General features: G+C 35.9%; 3 protein-coding genes and 1 long non-coding RNA gene across 8 annotated transcripts; 2 read left to right on the forward strand and 2 right to left on the reverse strand.

Moving 5' to 3' along the window:
• Positions 1-146: 146 nt before the first annotated feature.
• Positions 147-2,923, reverse strand: LOC145740079 (galactokinase-like). The gene is made up of 7 exons (XM_081995424.1): positions 2,762-2,923; positions 2,527-2,704; positions 2,156-2,312; positions 1,028-1,153; positions 791-972; positions 436-710; positions 147-383 (listed from the first exon to the last, which is right to left on the reverse strand). The coding sequence occupies exons 1-7, from the start codon at positions 2,921-2,923 to the stop codon at positions 267-269; spliced, it is 1,197 nt and encodes a 398-aa protein (XP_081851550.1). The 3' UTR covers positions 147-266.
• A 16-nt stretch (positions 2,924-2,939) lies between these two features.
• Positions 2,940-8,026, forward strand: LOC145739975 (uncharacterized). 5 transcript variants are annotated; one of them, XM_081995340.1, is made up of 10 exons: positions 2,942-3,081; positions 3,156-3,236; positions 4,880-5,199; positions 5,263-5,477; positions 5,535-5,595; positions 5,649-5,914; positions 6,213-6,411; positions 7,324-7,406; positions 7,463-7,554; positions 7,911-8,026. In XM_081995340.1, exons 3-10 carry the CDS (start codon positions 4,897-4,899, stop codon positions 7,943-7,945), a joined length of 1,254 nt encoding a protein of 417 aa, XP_081851466.1. In that variant the 5' UTR covers positions 2,942-3,081; positions 3,156-3,236; positions 4,880-4,896; the 3' UTR covers positions 7,946-8,026. The 5 variants fall into 5 exon arrangements, 4 of the variants coding, with proteins under 4 accessions (XP_081851439.1, XP_081851466.1, XP_081851470.1 ...); XM_081995344.1 differs by having other exon boundaries at positions 3,159-3,236; XR_014181332.1 differs by lacking the exon at positions 3,156-3,236 and having other exon boundaries at positions 2,940-3,081; positions 7,463-7,639; positions 7,671-7,998.
• Positions 7,968-20,455, reverse strand: LOC145740037 (uncharacterized). Its single transcript, XM_081995363.1, has 8 exons — positions 20,294-20,455; positions 18,854-19,164; positions 17,204-17,443; positions 14,656-14,832; positions 14,461-14,595; positions 8,919-9,059; positions 8,731-8,866; positions 7,968-8,680 (listed from the first exon to the last, which is right to left on the reverse strand). Exons 2-8 carry the CDS (start codon positions 19,157-19,159, stop codon positions 8,511-8,513), a joined length of 1,305 nt encoding a protein of 434 aa, XP_081851489.1. The 5' UTR covers positions 19,160-19,164; positions 20,294-20,455; the 3' UTR covers positions 7,968-8,510.
• LOC145740155 (uncharacterized) lies at positions 14,828-18,283 on the forward strand. The gene is made up of 4 exons (XR_014181362.1): positions 14,828-16,215; positions 16,267-16,339; positions 16,394-16,568; positions 17,221-18,283. It is a non-coding gene; the product is annotated as an uncharacterized LOC145740155 (long non-coding RNA).
• Positions 20,456-20,766: the final 311 nt, after the last annotated feature.

A 20,766-nucleotide genomic window follows, 5' to 3' on the forward strand; every position in this document is an offset into this window, starting at 1 on the left:
TCTGGTTGGAATATGCAGAGAAGTTAAGTGAATACTACAAAGATGGTGGGGAAAAGTCAATAAAAGAAATCAATGAAAAAATTTCTGATCCCAACATAAAGGCTTATCTTTTGCATGAGATACGCATGAGAATGAAAAAATAAATAATTGTTTCAGTTATATTTTATTGCTTAAAAAATTATTTTTTCTTAATTTCAAAATATCTCTGGCTGTGTAGGTACTTAAAAATTAGCATGAAACAACCCCCATTAGTACAATCTTTAACATTAAGAAGTTTGAATAACTTGTGCTCCAGCACTGGCTTTGCATATGTAGAAGGTAGGATTTCCTTTGTAGTTCTTCTTGATATTTTCTATAACTTTATCCACCACTTGAGCATAAGCCTGCAATCATCCATCATATTTTATTTGAAAGTTGAATTACATTAACACTCACCAAAGTAACAGTACATCCACCAAATCCAGCTCCAGTCATTCGACTCCCCAACACTCCATCCACTTGCAAAGCCAGGATCACTAAACTATCCACTTCAGGACAAGACACCTCAAAATCGTCCCTCAACGAGTTATGACTTTCAATCATAAGTTGTCCGAATTTCTTGTAGTTTTTGTCTTTAAGGACCACAGCTCCTTGGGCTGTTCTTTGTATCTCTGTGATTACGTGCCTGGCTCTTCTTAAAAGAGTGTCGTCTGTTTCGATAGATTTGAGGTCTACACAAATATTAGGACATTTTAGAAACTGTTTAAAAGGGCGCATTTTGTTATAGTTTGTCTAAAGTTTAAAAGCTTACACTGAATGTCGCTTTCGTTGGCGTCCCTTAAACTGACCTTTTTCAGAATAAGGGCGGCCTCTTGGCAATGTCTTCTTCTGGTCGGGTACTCACTGCCGGTCAGTTCGTGTTTCACATTAGAGTTTGTGATCAAAACGACAATTTGTGGGTCGTTTAGGGGTATCAGTTCCGAAGTCAAGCTCCTGTTGGTAGGTTTTTGAGGGATTAAAGTCATTTCCTGTCAATTCAACAGTTTACCTGCAGTCAATAAGTAGGGCGTTTCCTTCTTTACCCATTACGGAAATGAATTGGTCCATGATTCCACAAGGCATGCCGGCGTATTGGTGTTCGGCTTTTTGGCATGCTAGCGCTTTTTCGCTCAACCTGTACAAAAATACAGCTTAAGAAAGATCTTCAGAGGGTATCAAAATTAGTGGCAGTTTGTATTTCGTTCATCTCGTTGGAATCGGTTGGTTGTAGGGATGTGAAATTATTAAGTATTTTTACTAACACTATTATATTTTTATAAATGTCTCATTATTACTAAGATAAAGGTATTTCTGACACGCTTTTAGAGATTAAAATAAAAATTAGAGAGAACATTTTTAAAAACAACTTATGGATTAGATACACTACTCCAAGAAAGTAATGCACTTTCAATAAACATCGGTTCGGATTTTCTTATTTTTTTACAGAAATGCAATTAACTGGTAAAGCTCCTTCGTTTACCAGTTGAGCTAAAACTTACACGACACGAAACATTATCTTAAGAAATGTCTGCTCTATAATAAGCTGGTTGACATTATAAATAAGTTACCCTTCTATACAGGTATGGAACAATTTATGAAAAGTATAGTTATAGTAATTTATACATGGAGCAAATTCCGAAATTATTCATAGAAAACCAATGATAAGAAGACGGAACCCATTAAAAACTAATGAGCTAGATAAAGTTGGCAAAAAAGTGACATATGTCAGTCTGCTGAAGCGGATGTGACGTAATTGGATCGGGTAATAATTGTAATCAATCTTTTTGATAAAGTGGTCATGTGGCCACTGCCGCAATCGTTTTGGCAGATTGACACATGTGACTTACAAAGTTTGTTGCCGTCGTTATCTATCTCATTGTCATTGATTTCTAATAGTTTCTCTCCTCTTCTTAACACTGGTTTTCAATGATGTCTAATTATTGAAATTTTCATAGCTGGTATATAGGCAATTTCAGTAGGCTGGCCTAAGATATGAAATAGAAAATATACCAATTACAGCTAATACTGACTGTGAAAACTGCACTTTACACTGCCATCAAATCATTGCATTTTGGCTTTGGGTTATCAGCCAATGGAATTGGTTCACACTGTATACAGGGTGAAACAAAATACTTACGATTGTCCAGGTTTGCCACCTGTTAAAGCGTCCAGAAAAGTGTATGTAGCCACCTCAATAGCGGCGCTACTGGACAATCCTCCACCGGTAGGAACGCTCGAATGTATGACAGCCTCAAAAGCTGGAGGACAAGGTCCGTGATAATTGGCTATGACTCCTTGAAATAATTAATTTTGTTACTATGTCAGTTCAGTGTCCTTGAGTGTAAATGCAAATTTTTCATGCATACACAAATAAACACTTCAGTTTGTTTGCTGTGATATAATATGGTAATAATAAGATAATTTACGGCTCCTACTCGACTTGATAATGTATTGTTGAAGTTTTTAAGTGTTTACGTTCAATATGTGAACATACTTTTACGTACATACCCTTAACGTACAAGCTCCATTTGGGGCCCGTATGGGCAATGGTTCTGACTAGAGCGTTGGCGTTGGGCATTTCAATGGTGGTGGTTCTGGGTTGGTCTGCATCTGGATTTGTGGTGTGTATTGTGGTGATATCCCCTTCAATTTTCCTTCCTACAATAACTGTCACTAAAGGAAGTGCCTAAAATTTTATTTTGTCCTAAATTTACTGCATATAGTCAGTATAGTCCACACTCACCATGGGCATTACAAATCCGTCATTGTAGTCGGTGTGTTCACCAATTAAATTCACCCTTCCAGGTGCCGCCACTGCTATGTCAGCGTCACTGTCAAACTGTAGCTTGAAAGCTCGTCTAGCTTCCAGCAACATAGCGTCCAGCGTCGGTATTTCTTGAGCCATAGTGCGGTATTTATAAACGAAAGTGATATAGACCGTCCGATGATCGAAATTTGTCTGCGACTCTCTCCAGCAGTGCGCGGTGCTTCTAGCTATTTGATGATAAATAATTTATTGATAAGAAATGTCAGTCAGTGACCCGTTAATCAAGGATATTAAAGGTACTTACGTTCGTTTCTCGCCCATATTTCAGTTCTAATTAGTTTTTATTATTTGTTTTTGGTTTGATGGTCAGTAGTTATTTACGCTCGCCACGGGATTGCAAAACAGAGGCTAGTCGGTTTGTTTGTCAGTGAGGAATAGAAAGCCATATCAGGTTTGAATGCTTATAGCTGTATAAATGAATCCTCATTTGCATTGTTATGGGTATCACCGGCTAAAAATGTAATTAAAATAATTAACAACAATGTGAATGCAGGTTTAATTTTTTTTTTCTGCTGTGTTGTCGGTTCGAACGGGCAGGAAATCGATAAGCAGCGAAAGGGAAACAACCCCTCTTTAGTTATATGTTGGTTTTCCTTTTAATACGTATTTTTTACTTTGTTATGTTGGTTTATTACCAGTACAATGTGATTGATTGATTGATTGAATTTTGACCACCTTTTTATTTTTGATTTCGTCGAATCTTGTATGCAGGTACGGAATGTTTAAAACGAATGCTGTAGTTGGTCACATGATCCTTGACAAAGATTGATTGGCATCTTGCACCGCCCTCTATACTAGGAAGCCTAAATTGTCATTTTTAATGGCGGCGTTAGCGGTTTACGTTTTATACACAAACGTATGCAGATGCAGTAAAAACAATGTTTTTTTAAATTGTTTCGTGTAGTTGATTGCAAGTTGTGAGTGAAAAATCAAAAAAAAGGTTCATTCCTGATCCAGATATGTATGGATAGAGCTTTTTTATACACAATCAAGTCCAGCTTAAACAAATTGGTTAGAACATTTGTCTTGGAAAGTACAACAAACAACAAACTAGTTTAAACACTGTTCAATGTAAGAAAATATGTAAATCCTTGAAACTAGGTAAGCAAAACTGGTAAATGGTTCTTATGTTATTACCAAGAACATTCATTCAAAATTATTTTTGTTGCTCTCACAATGAAGGATGCTTTAAAATGTAACTCACATACCTGTGCATGTAACAAGTACCTAATAAGTTTACTATACTAGAAAGCACTGGTACTTACCATTAGAGTGTTTGAGTAAAATCATTGCACTTCAAAGTGTTCAACCACTGTTGAGTTAGATCCGGTTCTTTGTAAAGTAAAAAACTGACACGGTTGGGCTTTTTTCTGAATTGCTGTTACAATGTGGCTTGAAAAACTTATGAACGGCAGCAAACAAAAATAACTTACGCAAATAACCTCAAGTTTTGATTTTAAACCGTAAAAATTCATTTAATCTTCAAAAAACTCAATTTCCACAATACAAACTGTCACCACTATTCCCGCCATATTGGAATTTTTGACAAGCACCTTCTAGGCTTTCTAGTATAGTATGCGGTGCATCTTGGTCATCTTGTGACTAACTTTCGAATTACGTCACATCCACTTCAGCACATGTCACTTGATTATGGTCATCTTTATCTATTTAGATCATTAATTTTTAATGGTTTTTCTATAATTTTGAAATTTTCATGTATAATATTTGTGTCCTTTCTATTTCTAGATAGTCCGTTATTAGTATACCGAGTGTGTCATATTGGAGCAACTAACCAATATCGACTTTATCGATTTAACTGTTTTCGTTCCAGGTTTCAGCAGCCTTGATTAATAGAAAAAATTGCAAAATACCAATCTTCAATCAATATTGGTGTCTACTTTGTTTCTAGATAAGTCAAGAACCTTTCAGCTTGCTGCTTTTTCTTGACCAATCATCTGATTTACGCAAATGATGCATATGTGTACTTACCATAAAGATACCAAACATTCTTGAAACTGTCATACATTTTTGCAGGATGTGTTCAACAATTCATGAACATGTCGAATACAGCCACACCCATATCGGACAACAACATCTACTTGCTTCATTTCGTCCAAACAATCGAAACCATTTTCGATAGTGGCCTCATCAGGCAACAAAACACCAAATTCTTCGATCGAACCATCGACCCCTTTTCCTGGATGATCAGCGTCGACCAAGTGACTTTTGCCTATAAAACCTGCACGGAAGCGGTCAAAAATCGTCCGGACGTGCACACTAACACTGGAAGGGTTCGCTTGTTGATTCGATACTGTTTGGTGAAAAAATGCCTTCATGTGCCTGTCGAAGCCTTGGTACAATTTTTTAATGTAAATTTCATATTAGATTGTATGATAAGAGTTTTATTATTCATTTAGATGAAATCACAACACGCCCATGTGTTCTACATATCAAGTTCTGTACTGGGAGACGAAATTTTGAGTGAAATCCTGCTTTCCGTTCTGCGACAGGTTGGCAACCTGAAATTCGAGCTGGATTTAAGGAACGGGTCGTTCCTGGACACCAGTTGGTACCTTCCTTCAGTTCTGGACCTGGAACTAGTGCCTTGTACTAATTTAGGTATAGCTGTAAGGTATCTCCGGTAGAATAGAACTCTCAAACGAGACTACATTTAGAGTATTCTAAAAAGTTTTGCAGGAAATAAAGCTGTGATCGTCAACGTGGAACCAGACAGTGTTGCCGCTGAACACGTGTGTGAGTAACTTTAACCGCGATAAAAACTTGTGACCTGAACAAATTCCAGGGCAATGTTAAACTGGGTGATGTTCTGGACCAGCTTAATGGCGTCCAGATTGATAACGGTTCAAAAGGACGGTTGCGTGTTATTATGAAAAATCACAAGTTGAAACCGGTTCAAGTACGTATTGTAAAAGCGTACGACTTGCAGGCCAAACGACTGTATCCACCCGTTCAGAACTTGTTAAGGGAACTGAAAATCGATTTTGATAGTGTTAGGAAACAGTACGAAGAGCATGGAAATCGTATTCAAAACACCAAACAAAATAACAGGTAAAGTGGTGATTATGGTAAGTCTACATGTGCAGTATTTGCGTAAAATCACAAACTGTCTACTGGGATTTACGTAAATACTGCATATGCCGACTTAGCATATGGAAAGTTAAACTGAAATAGATTATAGAAATAGTACAAAGTTTATGTTCATCTTTGTTTCGAACATTGATTTGCAACAGTTCACTATTCTTATCAGCGATTTCTGGGTAAAATTTTGAAATTTCTAGAATTGTGTACATGACTAAAACGGGATATAAAAAAGTACTCACACATAATAGGTTTTTTATTTTGCTAGAATTTATGGGTACTCGGCCAAATATCTGGCTAAAGTAGACGTAGGCGATCAAGGCAGCGTAAAACAGGTCCAAAAGGCGTTAAGAGCTATTGCAAACACTCATTCCCCCGATGTGCGATCTATAAACCGAGTGGACAAAGAATCCTCATTGGAAATTGGCGAAATCGGACTAAAAATTCGGGACAAAAACACCGGCGATGTAAGTCATTTATTGAAGTTTGTGAATATTTCATCTAGCACACTCTGTTATTAATCATAACAAGCCGTTTGGTGTATCATTTATACAGGTGTGGTAAATCCAAAACCGACCATAGGAAAACCGTGTAACGGACAGAGAAACGTACATTATTGCATGCGCGGGACTAAGACAGAAAACGAAAAAAATATCAAGTAGGCCATATTTTCAGCGCGCTGTTGCCAAACGCCAAGTATCACCAATACCGTCGACACAATTAATTTTGTTGACGGTATTGGCGTTTGACAACAGCGCGCTGAAAATATGGCCTACTTGATATTTTTTTCGTTTTCTGTCTTTGTCCCGCGCATGCAATGCGTAATGTACGTTTCTCTGTCCGTTACACGGTTTTCCTATGGTCGCTTTTGGATTTACCACACCTGTAGAAGTACTTTTAGTGGAACAATGTTTTTTAATTTGTTGAACTTGGTTTTGCGCTCCCCCGAATATCGCCCGAAATCTGTTCTATTCTCGCATTCAATATTCATATGGAATTGCATTCCGTATTTTGTTTAATCAAATTTCTCTATTTTGCTTTAAAACCATCATGTATTTTTTGATTGGTCACGTGAACCTATTTTAGTAACAATCATTGGTTTTCGCTTACTTATTCTAATTATTTGTTTCTATGAAAGTAGGAAGAACAAATTTTGACCAATAATATTGTATTTCTATTATGACCTAGATTCTACGTTTTAAGAAAAGAAGGAGACATTTGACATTTGATGATTTTAGTAATTTTTTGAATAGCAATAACAGTTTTTTACGAAAATTTTAATAGAATTAACAGAAGAAAGTTTTTTCTTGAGCTACCGTGTTTTTTTTTAAGAACGTAGTAAACTACATCTTTTTTAAACTTTGGAACCATTATTCTAGCTAATTTTGGATCATTCCTACATGAAGATATCATCGTGCGGAAATCTGCCGGTGTTGCCGAAATTATTCGGATACTGCGCCGGGTGAGACATATAAGTCATCTTATGTCCGATTAATACGTCGATGATTTAATTTTTAGTGAAGAAGCTTGTGACGTTGCCAAGCAGTTTTTCTGTTACACTTTTGAGGCTGGATCAGCTGACGAGGCCGATTTGATTTTACAAAGTATCGGTGAGTTGCTAATGTTGCTAGTTTAAAACCAGAAAATAGAGGCAAAGCGTTTTCAAATGGTTTCTAGCACTGATGTTAATTGGTGGTTTCTCGCACTTTGAATTGTCGTTTTAGAGGTTTCTGACACTTTCAAGTAACGTTTCAGAAGCTTCGGAATCTTTCAGAGGCTTCCGGCATTTTCAAGTTACTTCTGGCACTTTGAAATGCTGTTTTAGAGGCTTCTAACACTTTTCAGTGGCTTCTAGCATTTTTTAATTTTATTGACGTTTCAGAAGCCTCTTGATCTTTCAGATTCTTCCAGCATTTTCAAGTGGCTTCTGGTACTTTCAAGTGACGTAAAATTATTTTTTTTTTAGGTCAGGGATTTCATCGAACCCATTTTGCAGTCTAAGAAAAATTCTTGGTTAACAATGTTAACATGATGTAATATACTTTTATTTATTAGGTACAATTATACAGTATCACACATTAGTTAGCACAAAAGTTATTTTATATCATGCTACTATACATAAAACTAATTTATTACATAAAAAAAACATACATGGTGACCAAAATATGAAAACTACAACTATCAAATTAAAGAGAAAAATCAGGACAGAAATACTCAATATGGTCACTTGTCTGGCAATTTCATTTCACAGATTCTTACAATACACAATTTTCATATAAAAAGTAGTTAGTAGTAGTTAATACAGTGAGGTTGCTCATTTGATTTTGTGACTCAATATCTTGATCCTTCTGTTAAACTTTGTTTTTCTGTACAATTCCAGAAACTATATTTTGAACACCCGGTATTTATACGTTACATTTTGTACCTAAATTAACACATTTTATTTACATTTCGTTAACAATCAATATACTTCTAAAACTACAACTTTATAAGGTTCTAGAGAGCTCGTCTAAACTGCTTAACAGATAATTTTGGTATGGTCCTATATAAACCGGACTAAAGGCGGTTACTTGTTGAGCAGACAATCTTGTGAATTGGCGTCGCTGTTCGAATGACAGGGACTTTGGCAGCTGCTGTCGGTGCAGCTGCTCGTTGAAGTGTCGCTCGAGCTGCACAAACTGGCGTTTTTCATTTCGCAAATGTTGATAAACTCCTCGGCCATGGCTCGGTCCAGACCTAAACACACTCGATTTGAGTGATTTTTTTAGCTGGAAGTAGGAACGTACCTGTGTATGTTCTGGCAACGTCTTCTTCAGTCATTTGACGTTCCGTGCTCTTCGATCTGGATTTGGTCGAACGTTTCGGAGTCGGTTCTCTGCTTCTCGACTTGGATTTGTAGTATTTGTTTGTAACTTTCATCATCTAAAAGGGAATTACCGTGTTAATAATGGTAAGACAGATATGGTAGACCTACTTTTCTGTTAGGTGGTGGTATAATAGGAGAGGGCACTTGACCCAGGGGAGCCGGTATCAGCGGGTAGCCCATCATCGAAGACTGGTGAACTAGCGGTCCAGGTATAGCGTAAAGAGGCACTGGCATAACATGGCTGGACATCTGAAAAACGTTGAAAAAAAATTAAGTTACCTTCGGTTAACAGACAGTGGCCCGAGGCCTCACTTTTCCCTTCTTTAAACATTCTGCCGGCACGACGAACCATTACATTCATTATAGCCGCACCTTCCTCTTTGGTATTTTGTTCTTGTTGGTGCCGAACCTTCTAGCAATTTTAAATAACACAGCTCAAATGGGGAACTGTTACTCTTTGAAGGTTGTTTATTTATTAACGCGAGGATTTTTTAGTTTTTTACCAAAACAAACATGTTCTACGAACGATGTAATAATAATTAAAACTGCCGGAAATAATTACATATTAGTTTTTTTCTGGCTCATTCGTTTGGTAGTGTTTAGTGTTCATACACTGTTTCCTAATTTTTAGTTCCCATGACAGATAGGAGGTTTGTTTAAACGTCAAAATATAACCCAACACTTTATTACTTACTTTGAGTACTTTTTTTGAGAAAACCAGACATACTCCATTCCACAGATTTTAAAGGTATATTGCGTTCCTCAGATAGTCAAACTGTACCAAAAGGCCACTTCCAATAATTTCTATGTATAGTCGATTCTATCGATTTAAAAATTAAAGTGGTCCTACTCTCTTCAGATTTGTTCTTTTTTATCTATTTTAGTTTACTGTAACTGTTCTTTAAGTGTAATAGTTTCTCTTCATCCTTCGAATTACCATCTTTGTTCTTATTTGACAGATGTTAACTTGGTTATATGTTATGACAGCTAGAACGTTCGTTTAAACGTCAAACAGCGGCCCAGAACTAGTTAACAAGCAGTTTCCATCTTCAGCTTAATCACTATTTTTGACACTTGTACCGTATGATTTTGGAACACTGATGTGTGGTAAATCCAAAACCGACCATAGGAAAACCGTGTAACGGACAGAGAAACGCACATTATTGCATGCGCGAGACTAAGACAGAAAACGAAAAAAATATCAAGTAGGCCATATTTTCAGCGCGCTGTTGCCAAACGCCAAACCAATACCGTCGACAAAATTAATTTTGTATTGGAGTGATACTTGGCGTTTGGCAACAGCGCGCTGAAAATATCGCCTACTTGATATTTTTTTCGTTTTCTGTCTTAGTCCCGCGCATGCAATAATGTACGTTTCTCTGTCCGTTACACGGTTTTCCTATGGTCGGTTTTGGATTTACCACACCTTATATATTATTTACCAAGTTACATAGAATAGGAAAATTAGTATTGAAATTGGTGCTGCGGTGGCCAATGTTGATTAAATTGGAAATGGTTGTTATTGTAATGTTGTAATACGGCGATCTAGTTCTACTGAAAGTAGACAACCGCCATCTGTTGGTAATAACATTTTATTCGAGCGGAAATACCAATTTGAAAGCATCTTTCCTAATGCAGATAGACCGCTCACCATCACTAATTTCAAAATTACTTAAGCCGGGGTTGGTTAAGACGCCCCAGCGATGTTGTGTAAAATTTCTAAATCAACAAACAATGAATCAATACCATCTGCCTCCGAACGCCTTCTTAACACTATTCCAGCCAATTATTATGGTGCGGTCATTAGGCACCACAGCTAATTGCATAAACTCTCCATATAAACATTAATGATACTAAATCGCTCAGAGATCAGGAAGAACTTTGCAAAACAAATCCGTATGTATACACAGACAGGTGACTTTCACCACTTAAACGGTATTATCAAGCAGATTTTCTCTAGTTTTGTTTATCTCTATAGGGTGGCAATTTAACAAAGCACGTCAAAATCAATTCTTGTACTTTCTCTAGCCAGCCTTTAAAAAGTGGGAATTTCTCTTCTAAGCGGAATTGAAGGTAAACAAAACTCTAAGCAAAAAAACTAGTCACAGCTAAGTGACTTCGAAATTTGCTTTTCAATTATTATAATATGCATCCGATGGGCAAAAAGTCTATTTGAGGTTTGACACTGAACTTAACGGTTTCGGTTTAGAACTTTACTAAAAATTACTAGAATAATAAAAATATTAATTGTGTTAAATTAAATACATTCAAACTGATTTCTCGTCGTCATGTTGCCAAATTTAAGTATTGACTTTTTTATAGTATATTATTCAACGAGCTTTTTATGATAGCCATTAATCCCTAAGGGGGATGTTTACGTCACGAGCCGCAGGCGAGGGACGCAAATCTCCCGTGGGATTAATGGCCATAAAAAACGAGGATAATACTATACTTTGTCCACGACCACTGTCCATTACCACTAATGCCAAGTGCAGGCAAATTAGAAGTTGATACTCTTTTATGTAGATAATAAATAATATAGGTAATCTCTCAAATCCGCCATAACAACTGAAATGTCAAACTCGATATGATTAGGATCGCGTTTAGAATGGCCGTCGGTGTACAAGTCGTGACAGAATTTGGGAAAAAATGGATCACGTGAACAATTTATTTACATAACTATATGGTGGCATGTGACAAAGGCCACGGTGCGCACACCAGCCCTATTTCTGAACGCACCCCCAGCGTTGCCGCCTACGACCACAAAGGCACTGACGTTGTCAATGTCCAAGGACGGTAAACAGTACAGGAGTGCTTAATCCCATAAGCGCAATCTTGCCGGTATCGGCTCGGGCCGGTGACGATTTTTACGTCACCATGGGTCTCTCGCGTTTGCGCGATTGTTTTGCGCGATGCGCGATTGCAGTCGATCATTCACGAACATGATCTCGTACATAGCATCTCGGGCGAATATTTAGCGTATTGTGCACCCGAAGGCCCACTGTGACGTCAGAATTCATTCGCCGCCGGGAAACAAAATCGGCCGATCGAGCAATCCTGTACTGTTTAATATCCTTGGTCAATGTCAACTTAAAAAACCACAGAACTAAGGACGGTCATACACTAAAAATATTTCAAATATAAATTATGGAATTTACCTAATGATTTGGCAAACTCCTGTACTGTGTTATTGCGGTGTATTTGTTAAGAAAATGGTATTCTGAATTAGCAGTAATTGCAAAGACATAAGTGGATGTCTACATGCAAGAAATACCGCATATCCCATGTTTTATGCTTGGTGTGCAACCACCTTTAGGTCGAGAGGGAATAATGATCATTATTCCTCTTCATTAATCCCTCTGACGCTATATGACCTTCATTTAGCTTCTGTCAACACGCTGAATATTGGTACATTATTGGTTGGTCGTGGACAAAAGCTAATTGTACGTGATTCTCATTATAGTTTCGCAGTTAAATGAAGAGTTTCAGTAACCAATCATTAAGGTGTTTAGTTATTTTAATTATTCCCAATAAGAAATGTTTTATCAAAATTAGAAGATATAATTTTTGCGCCAAAAATTGTAATTTACCTTATTAAAAGAATTGAAAACAGAAAAGATTAGAAGAAACGTTCTCAAAATTAGAGGATTAATAATGATAATATAATTTTGGATGAAATATTTCATAGTCAATTTCTTAATGACATCTGATATGACATATCTTTACCTCGATATTTTTTCTGATTTTTTAAGGTTTGTCTTGACTTTTTTTTTGGAAGTGATTGTTTTTACGTTTCTCAGGCCATAACCATACTATAAGTATCTAAACTTTTGCAGTTGTTCAAATCTCCCTGTTTCAGCTTCTAGTATTGGTTTGCCTATTGTAATTAACTAGCTATTAAATTTATCTACAAGTACAACGCGATTAAATCCGTAAACAAAAAAATGTGACCAAACATGTGAGTTCGAAAGTGAAAGAGAGCTCAGGTGCACAAATACCAGGGTATTGCCGGTACCTGATGTATGTTGTCACGTTGAGGGCAACGGGCACGCATTGTAATGAAACGCTCCTCCGGTTTTATATTGTACTTTCACTAGAACAACCTTTCAAAAAACAAAATACCTCTAGAAATCGCTGCCATAAATCTTCGAGGTGTTGCCCAACCAGCTCATTTTTTATTTATTAAAACGCTCTTGGTGAAGAAACAAACCACTGATGGATGTATAATGCATGCACTTGTCGTAATTTCAACCCTGTTTGGGTTCGGATTCTTTTCACTTTTCGTGCCAATAAACTATAACGGGTTCCGGTCATAACGCAACACTTATTACGCGTTAATCAATCTATAAATATTGATTTAGCCCGTTGCATTCGACGTGAAATTATTAGATCGTGAACAATAATTTTATTGTACATTCAAGATACTAGAACAGCCAGGGACGATGATGTGTGTCACAGCGATCTATTCGGGGTTATAGCACTTTTGTTAAATATTTATTAACTTTTACTTGACGCTTCAGGCTAAGAGAAAACCACAAAGAGCACGTGTAGGGTCAGACGCTTTATGGTTGTTAAAAATGAACCAGTTTTTGGTGTAAAACGCACCCGAAAGTAAAAGTCTGCAAGACCAGTGTCTAGTCAGTTTTTCGAGTTATTCATTAAGTGTTATTCACAAAACGTTATGGTTCAGTTTTGTCATAATGCAATGATCATTATAAATTTCCAATAAAATGGCTTTTCTAAAAAATTTTCCCATTTAATAAAAGAATTGATGCAGAGATGTGAGATGTTGTTTTATCTTTAAGTTTTACCGTTTTTTCGATGGAGGTCTTCAAATTTGACTAATTTTGGTAATAAATAAGAGAAGTGCGTTGAAATCTGACAGTTCTGACATTATAAAACACACACTTCTCACACTGACAAGTGACGAACTATGTCACTCTTCATTTTTTGGATGTTTTTCTGGCAACATTGCTAAATTGAACCCCTTTTGGAGTAAAAAAAAACAATTAAAAATTTTGATAAATAATGCCATTTTTTCAATTTTCGAAAGGTTCAATGCGGTTATTTCACCTAATTTAAGGTTCTTTGGTTTGGTATAAATTTTGCTGTGCATTGGAACCCTTTTAGAGCAACAAAAAACTGCCAAAATTACACTTTTGATCAAAAATGTCATTTTTTCAGTTTTTGAAAGGTTGTAACTTTTTTATTTGACCTCCAATCAATTTCGCTAAATCGCCATTAGAAAAAGGAGAAAATATACTACAAAATAAGCTAAACTCGCCTGTTTCCGAGATACTAACATTGCTAGATCAAATGACGGCATAATAAGAGTATATTCTACAGCCAAGTGAAAATTGTAAAAAAAGTTTAAAGTAATGTTTGAATTAAAAAGTTCTGAGAAGAAATCTGAGTTTCTAATACACCATGTTACCAAAATATTACGACATTAATGCATTCTCTTCATATTGTTAAGTATTAGTGGAAAAAAAACTGTGAAATGTTACAAAAAGTGTTTACCTAAACAGTAGCATCATTAGTTCCGTTATTTTTTTTGTTAAACGAGATTTCAGAAACTTTTCCAATTTAATGCAACTTAGTATCGACCATCGCTTTTTTACGTAACTTAACCATGGGAACCATCACTCACCTTGCTACCCCTTCCTAAAGTCGATGGGGCCCCGGCCACTACGTAAATTTGCGGGGCTTGACTGGCGGCAAGCCCGTGCTTCTCCATTAGCCACGAACTGACCAAAGCGTGACTCCTGTGTACGTTCAGGTTGTCCTGTAACGTCCCATTGAAAAAGTGACAAAAATCCCATAAATTTGATTTTACGGTTTTTACCTGATAGTAATCCTCGTTTCTTCTGAAACAGGGACACAACTCTCTGGAGCTTCGATAGGATGCGACCGCGGCCACAATACATTCCAACGCGGATACTATTATCAAGGCCGCATTGAATAGGATTCCTTTGTAGTTTTGTGTTATTTCCACCGTGATTATTTGAAAGGTGGTCATATTCTAGAAAAAAAATTATAACACAACATGTCAAGAACTATTGTTTTCTTATGGTGTCTACATTTGAAAATGCCGCGAAACTAGGTATACAATGTTGTCATTGATAAAAAAAATCAAGGCAATAGGAGCAGCACTCTATACTTCAAATATTCAGAAATTTAAGTTTTTGAGTATTTTTAGGAGAATTCAAGAGAATGCTAAGGCTCATCAAAAGCAAGAATTATAAAATGTTTTTTTTCCAGCTCTTTGAAGCCATGAAATTTGTCAGTAAGGACGTTAAGGAACTCCATAAAGTTACAAATAACAATTTGCAGTGATTTCTTAAAGTGACAATTGACAGCTGCCAGGTGACTATAAACTTGTTATTAAACGTTTTCCGACCACACGAATTAAAAACTTCTTGAGCTTTTCGACGTTGCCAAAATGAGCGAATCAAGAGTTTCGGCTTTGGCAACGTTGATTTGAATGTCATTTTCAAGCTTTTTCACGTAGGAAGGGTGTTTTAGAGTCTGAAAACTGTTATTTTTTCGGATTGTGATGGTTTAGCGTGAGTAAAAGGACAGATGGATCCACTATTAATTCATCAGCACTTTAAGAACACTTTTTATAAAATTGTGGTGCTTGTGTTGGCAACAATACCTAAACTGTTGACTTTAAAAATACGCGTATACCTACTATTTTTTTTTCAAGCGGCACGCGGGACCTGGCAGGATTCAAATTATTTAGGGTATTTGACGCTATTGCTGCTAAAGCAGGTGGTGTACAACTTATTTTATCACTATCATTCATTTCGGCGATTTAGGTCGCTTTACGGCTTCACTGAAACTTTATTTGACAATACAACAACGCAATTAGTAGTAATTTTGAATTAGTGTGCCATGGACATCACACGATTTTTGACAGATGACACAGTGAAAGTCTAATAAGGTAAACATAGGATGTGTATCGTTTCCTAGCCAGGTTAACCGATTAATTCGGACTGGTAAATATACATATATAGGTAACGGTTACTGAAAAAATATCATTCTCATAGAACAACGGAGATTTGAAGTCATAAAACCAGAGCAAATGGCCGATAACATTTTTGAAAGCCTATTTTTCAAGAATCGCGTTCCATGTAAATTCGGAGCGCGTTACCGTAATCGACAAATGACGCTAGACAGCCATGATACGCCCTCTGTTAGACCACTTTGGAAATAGCTTCGTGTTGTTATCGTATTAGCCGTGTTGTGTCAATCAGTTTTTGTCTTTTTGTGTCAGTCCGTTTGTTGATTTTGAATTTGATCACAAATTTAGCCCTGACACTTTCAGGAAAACTGTATTTCAGAATAAGAACATGAAAGGATTGTATTGCAGAGCCAAGCCTTACAAGCCAATCAAAGCAAAGTAAGTGTTGCATTAATTTCATCTGCTTTTTTCTAAATGCAACGCTTTTAGCCTGGATCAAGTTCTGGACATTATTTTTTTACCTCCTAGGATATGAAATAACCTTTCTACGCCGGCAGTACAGGTACACAATAGGCTTATTTTAGACTGCTTGAAAAAAAAAAGTTTTTTATTCCAGAATAACTAAATTATCAACACAGTTTAACATAATGTTCAAGAAAAATGAGATCAAACTAAACAGTTTGCTGAAATGCAGTCTAATCAATCTAGATAAAATTGCTAATTTATTCGAACATGAAAAATGCCAGTTAACGGATTTTTATGGGGTTCCACGTGATTTGCCACTAACTCTAGTGCGTTTTCACGTGAAGCAAACAAAAGAATATATTACACCACTCATTCAAGTTAGCTATATAGGGAAATAGGTGCGAATCAAATGCTTCACATACGCACCTAAGCCTGACCTTAGCTCATTCAACAGAAAACAAATTATTAGGGTTTTACAATCTACAGTATCCTTGACATACCAAAACCAAACGTAATGGTACCATCTGAAAGTAAAAAGAGTTACCCATTAGCCTAATGGCTAATGCATGACGCCATTCTTACTTTCAAAGGGATTTGCATTGAGGATAAGGATAACCAGTACGGTGTGCTATTTTGCTGTGGTGCAGCAAAATAATTGATTGCACTTTAAAAAATGATGTATTACAAGGCTGTTGCAGTGTATGCAACTACTCAATCTGGTATCTGGTCACAAGATGATGTTCTCCTAATTTATGCTAATTCATGCAAATCACCAGTTTCACTTTCTTCCCATTAGTCTGTGTTATTCAATCTGAAACTTTCTACTTTAAATTTGGACTTATTCAGGTACACTCCATAGAAAATTCATTTGCTACATTTTGGCTTGTTAGCACTTTCATTTCCTATACATACACACACTGGTCTACCAACTGAAACTATAAATCAACCAACTGAAACTCACCTCAGCCTTTTCCATAGTTTCCCTGAACTCAACACTGTTAACATCCCTGGCTAGCCCAGTACTGGCAATTACAACTATTAGCTGGCTGACTGCGATGCTGATCAAACTGAGAGCTAAGAAAGTGGTATGGGCCATTTTCTGAGCCGTATTCTTGAAAGGACAGAGACGTTCGGCCCCTGCAAGGCATCCGGCTATACCGGTCACCATGGCCAGGAATCCACCCCATATTCCACCTCCAAGCTGAAATTTTCAATGTTTATATTATTAGAGTTTGTTGGCACGTGTGTTTTTGGTGTTGTATGCCTTATGATTGATCAAAAAAAGCAGTTTTTAGCTTGCTGCTTTTTCTTGACCAATCACAAACTCTGAAAAGTGCTGTGATTTACGCCAATACTGCACATGTGGATTAACTATTATATTTCTTCATATTTTAACATAAGATGTTTAAATGTAAATATTTGAACCTGATTGACCTTTTTTATAGAAATTAGTAGATGTTACTTGCCTAACTGTCACTAATACCAAATGACGTAACGGCACACAGATGATTATGTGAAATTTCCTTATTAAACAATACAGGTAAATAGTGGAATCCATTAAAACCACCATAAATATATGTATCTTATAAATACCGAGGCAGTAATTATATGTAATTTTCGAATTAGGCAAATCCTACACGGTGAGAAAATTTAATCACCCGCAAACGATTTTCTTCTTATGCGTATGTATAATGTTGGATTATGTTTTTTTTACGCAAGAACATGCCAATGTCCTCACACTTTTTACATTTAAAACCGATTAGTAAACACAGGCTTGCTACACCTAACATAGTAATTTTTTATTATTAGCGAGAAAAAGCGAGAAAAAACACGAATTTTGCCTTTACCTGTATAGTTTCAGACATGCCTACCTAATAATTAGAATATTATAGGTGCAGTCTCGGGTGTAGCAGAAGGTCTGAACATTTTTACAACCTGTGATTAGAACACAATAGTGTCATTTAAATATCACTGACTAGATTAGCATGATATTAATGTTTGTCAATGAGTACTTCCTATTTACAATAAAAAAAGAAGTTTTTTTTTGGTTTTAATCTCCAAGTTCGAAATTGTTCAAGGTAAGAAAACGACGTTATTACAGCCAGAAATTAAGGTAATTTTGTCTTTTGTTCACGAAGAATTTATTTACAAATGTTCTCAGATTTTTTTTATACTTCTTCTTAAGGAAGGTCGTTTGGTATAAATCTTAGATGTCCATTAGAACCCTTTTAGAGCAAAAAAAATTCAATTCCTCATTCTTTCAATTTTTTTGTGCTTATTTTACCTAACTTAAGGTTCCTTGGTATAAATATGCACTTTTTACCAAAACTGTAATTTTTTCAATTTTTGAAAGGTTGTAACTTTTTTATTTGAACTCCTACCAATTTCGATAAATTTCCATTAGAAAAGGGATAAAAAATACTACAATGTTTTACATTAATTGGCTTTTCATCATTTTCTTGAATTCTCCTAAAATTCTTTAAACTCTCTTGGCATTTTTGAGGGCATTTGATCGAAAAATACATTTCTGAGAATTCTATTTCTATGACTTATGTACAAAATGTTGATGCAAAAGGTACAAATGACATTTATAAGTGTATAAAAAACTTACATGACTCAAACTGGCCTTGTACGCGATCACATACATCCCAAACAGCACCATCAGGAACCCCAACAAGAACTGCAACGCTCCCAAACAAATCAGAATCCTGTTGGGGGTGAGCACCGCTCTAGGAGCTCCTTTGACCGAAACTTCGGAACCATTTTGGGATTCCTGGGGTGTTTTGCATATCAGGTGATCTGTGGACGTTTTTGTGGACAGGGTGTTGTTCTGTTTGCCCTGTTTCATTGAAATGCCAAGGGGCGGTAAGTCACTTTGGTCGGTCGCCGAGGGAGGCGGAGGAACCAGTTGGTCCATGTCGTCTGCAAATTGTGGTGTATAGTTAATTAAAGGCAGTGCGTTAATTAGCTTTAATGTTATTAAAATATACAATGCAAATACGTAAATGAATGAGGTTGATTATTGGGAATTGTTCGTTAGTGGAGACCACTTGAATGGAAATAGGTAAATATATAAATTCATTGCTTTCAAGTTGTGTTAAGTACTCTCTACAGGATTCTTGCATTTATTGCATTAGGTCTTATTTAAAAAAAAAATAGAGATAACATTTTAGTAAATTGTATTCTGGTTTCGTTTGTCATTATTGTCAGTCACCAAACTACTACTTTACTTACTTCTAACATTTATTATTTTCTCGGTGATTGTGTTCAAACGGGTTTCCTGTATTTCTTTCATAAAAACAGTTTTTTCTATCAATTAGTTTTAAAATTTAATCAGTAGGAATATCTTTGTAGCTATAGTAGAAACCAACAGTTCAGACATCTTTTTCTTTTAATTACAGGCTGTTGGAATTAAACATAATATTCTGTTGTGATATAATTATTTTTCACAGAAAATACCTTTTCAGGTTAGGTTAGGTTCTGAGCTTTGATTTTAATAGTATTGCACATTTCCTATAGTTACTCTTAGTTGCGCTTGCACTCAAGGCCCCGAAATTCCACTATTTCAAATGAGACACCCTGTATGTTATTACGTTTCTAGTGTCTAATTTTCCAAGCTTACATTTTGAGATAAATATGTATTTACAAAAATTTTGCAAAAAACTTGCAATAACAATAATAAAAAGACCAGTAAAATAACAATTAGAAAATCTAATTTTAATATACTTAAATTTAAGTCTGAAAAAAATATGTGATTTTGTTATAGATATATACTTGTAAAATCCACAAATCAGCTCATTCTAATATCAAAAAAACACTGTAATCTTATTCTGTGGGTTTAACGTGAACAACAAGTCAATACAGAAGTATTAAATTAAAAGCCACAACCATAAACATATCATAAACATTCTGTAATATGAACTTGTGTTACACTTGTTCGTGCTTTTAGTCATAAACATTGGAAACTAACAGCAGTGTTTTTACAACAACTTTACCAGTCAAAGTTGATTTTGTTATTAAACAAAATTTATAAGACAAACAAATTAATCACCTTTTTGTTATATCCGTCCAGAAATATGAATCAAATGGATCATTAAGTCTCACATTAAATGCAAACACCACACTAAAATGTTTCACTTTTTTCGAAAAAAGTTTTTAAAGTTCCACGATATACCGGCTTTTTCGCGCCCGTTCTACACGTTTGCGTTCTACGATAAAAGAATCGAGATTAAATGAACTTTTGCTTGGAATCGGTCCTACACTTGTTCATGGCAAGACATTTTAAGAGGTGAAAGCTAAAACGTACAATCGGGGACGGCTATTGGAACTCGTTGGCATTTTTACTGAATAGAATATGCAGTAGAATACTAGTTAATAGTTGCAGGAATTCAAGCCAAATTTGGAAACAAACTCCACTAGTGATCAGTTTTAGACAACTGTTGACAGTGTTGACAAATATTCTTGCAAGCTTATAATGTTAGTATTATAACATACCATAAAAACGGTGGATATGATAGCCTTATC

This window comes from Ips typographus, linkage group LG1, assembly GCF_016097725.1.
Source record: "Ips typographus isolate SLU linkage group LG1, UJ_Ityp_2.0, whole genome shotgun sequence".
Classification (NCBI taxonomy): Eukaryota; Metazoa; Arthropoda; class Insecta; order Coleoptera; family Curculionidae; genus Ips; species Ips typographus.

Bases quoted from the DNA above. Each gene is read 5' to 3' on its own strand.
- LOC145740079 (XM_081995424.1), bottom strand. From the start codon at position 2,923: ATGGCTCAAGAAATACCGACGCTGGACGCTATGTTGCTGGAAGCTAGA. The intron at 973-1,027 runs GTAAACTGTTGA...ACCTACCAACAG, and splicing joins GCCCTACTTATTGACTGCAG to GAGCTTGACTTCGGAACTGA. The intron at 711-790 runs GTAAGCTTTTAA...ATATTTGTGTAG, and splicing joins CAACGAAAGCGACATTCAGT to ACCTCAAATCTATCGAAACA.
- LOC145739975 (XM_081995313.1), top strand. From the start codon at position 3,045: ATGTCAGTCAGTGACCCGTTAATCAAGGATATTAAAG. The intron at 5,596-5,648 runs GTGTGTGAGTAA...AACAAATTCCAG, and splicing joins ACAGTGTTGCCGCTGAACAC to GGCAATGTTAAACTGGGTGA. The intron at 7,555-7,910 runs GTGAGTTGCTAA...TTTTTTTTTTAG, and splicing joins TTTGATTTTACAAAGTATCG to GTCAGGGATTTCATCGAACC.
- LOC145740037 (XM_081995363.1), bottom strand. From the start codon at position 19,159: ATGGACCAACTGGTTCCTCCGCCTCCCTCGGCGACCGACCAAAGTGAC. The intron at 9,060-14,460 runs GTGAGTGATGGT...AACGTTTTTCAG, and splicing joins CTTTAGGAAGGGGTAGCAAG to ATGTCCAGCCATGTTATGCC. The intron at 8,681-8,730 runs GTACGTTCCTAC...GAGTGTGTTTAG, and splicing joins CGTTGCCAGAACATACACAG to GTCTGGACCGAGCCATGGCC.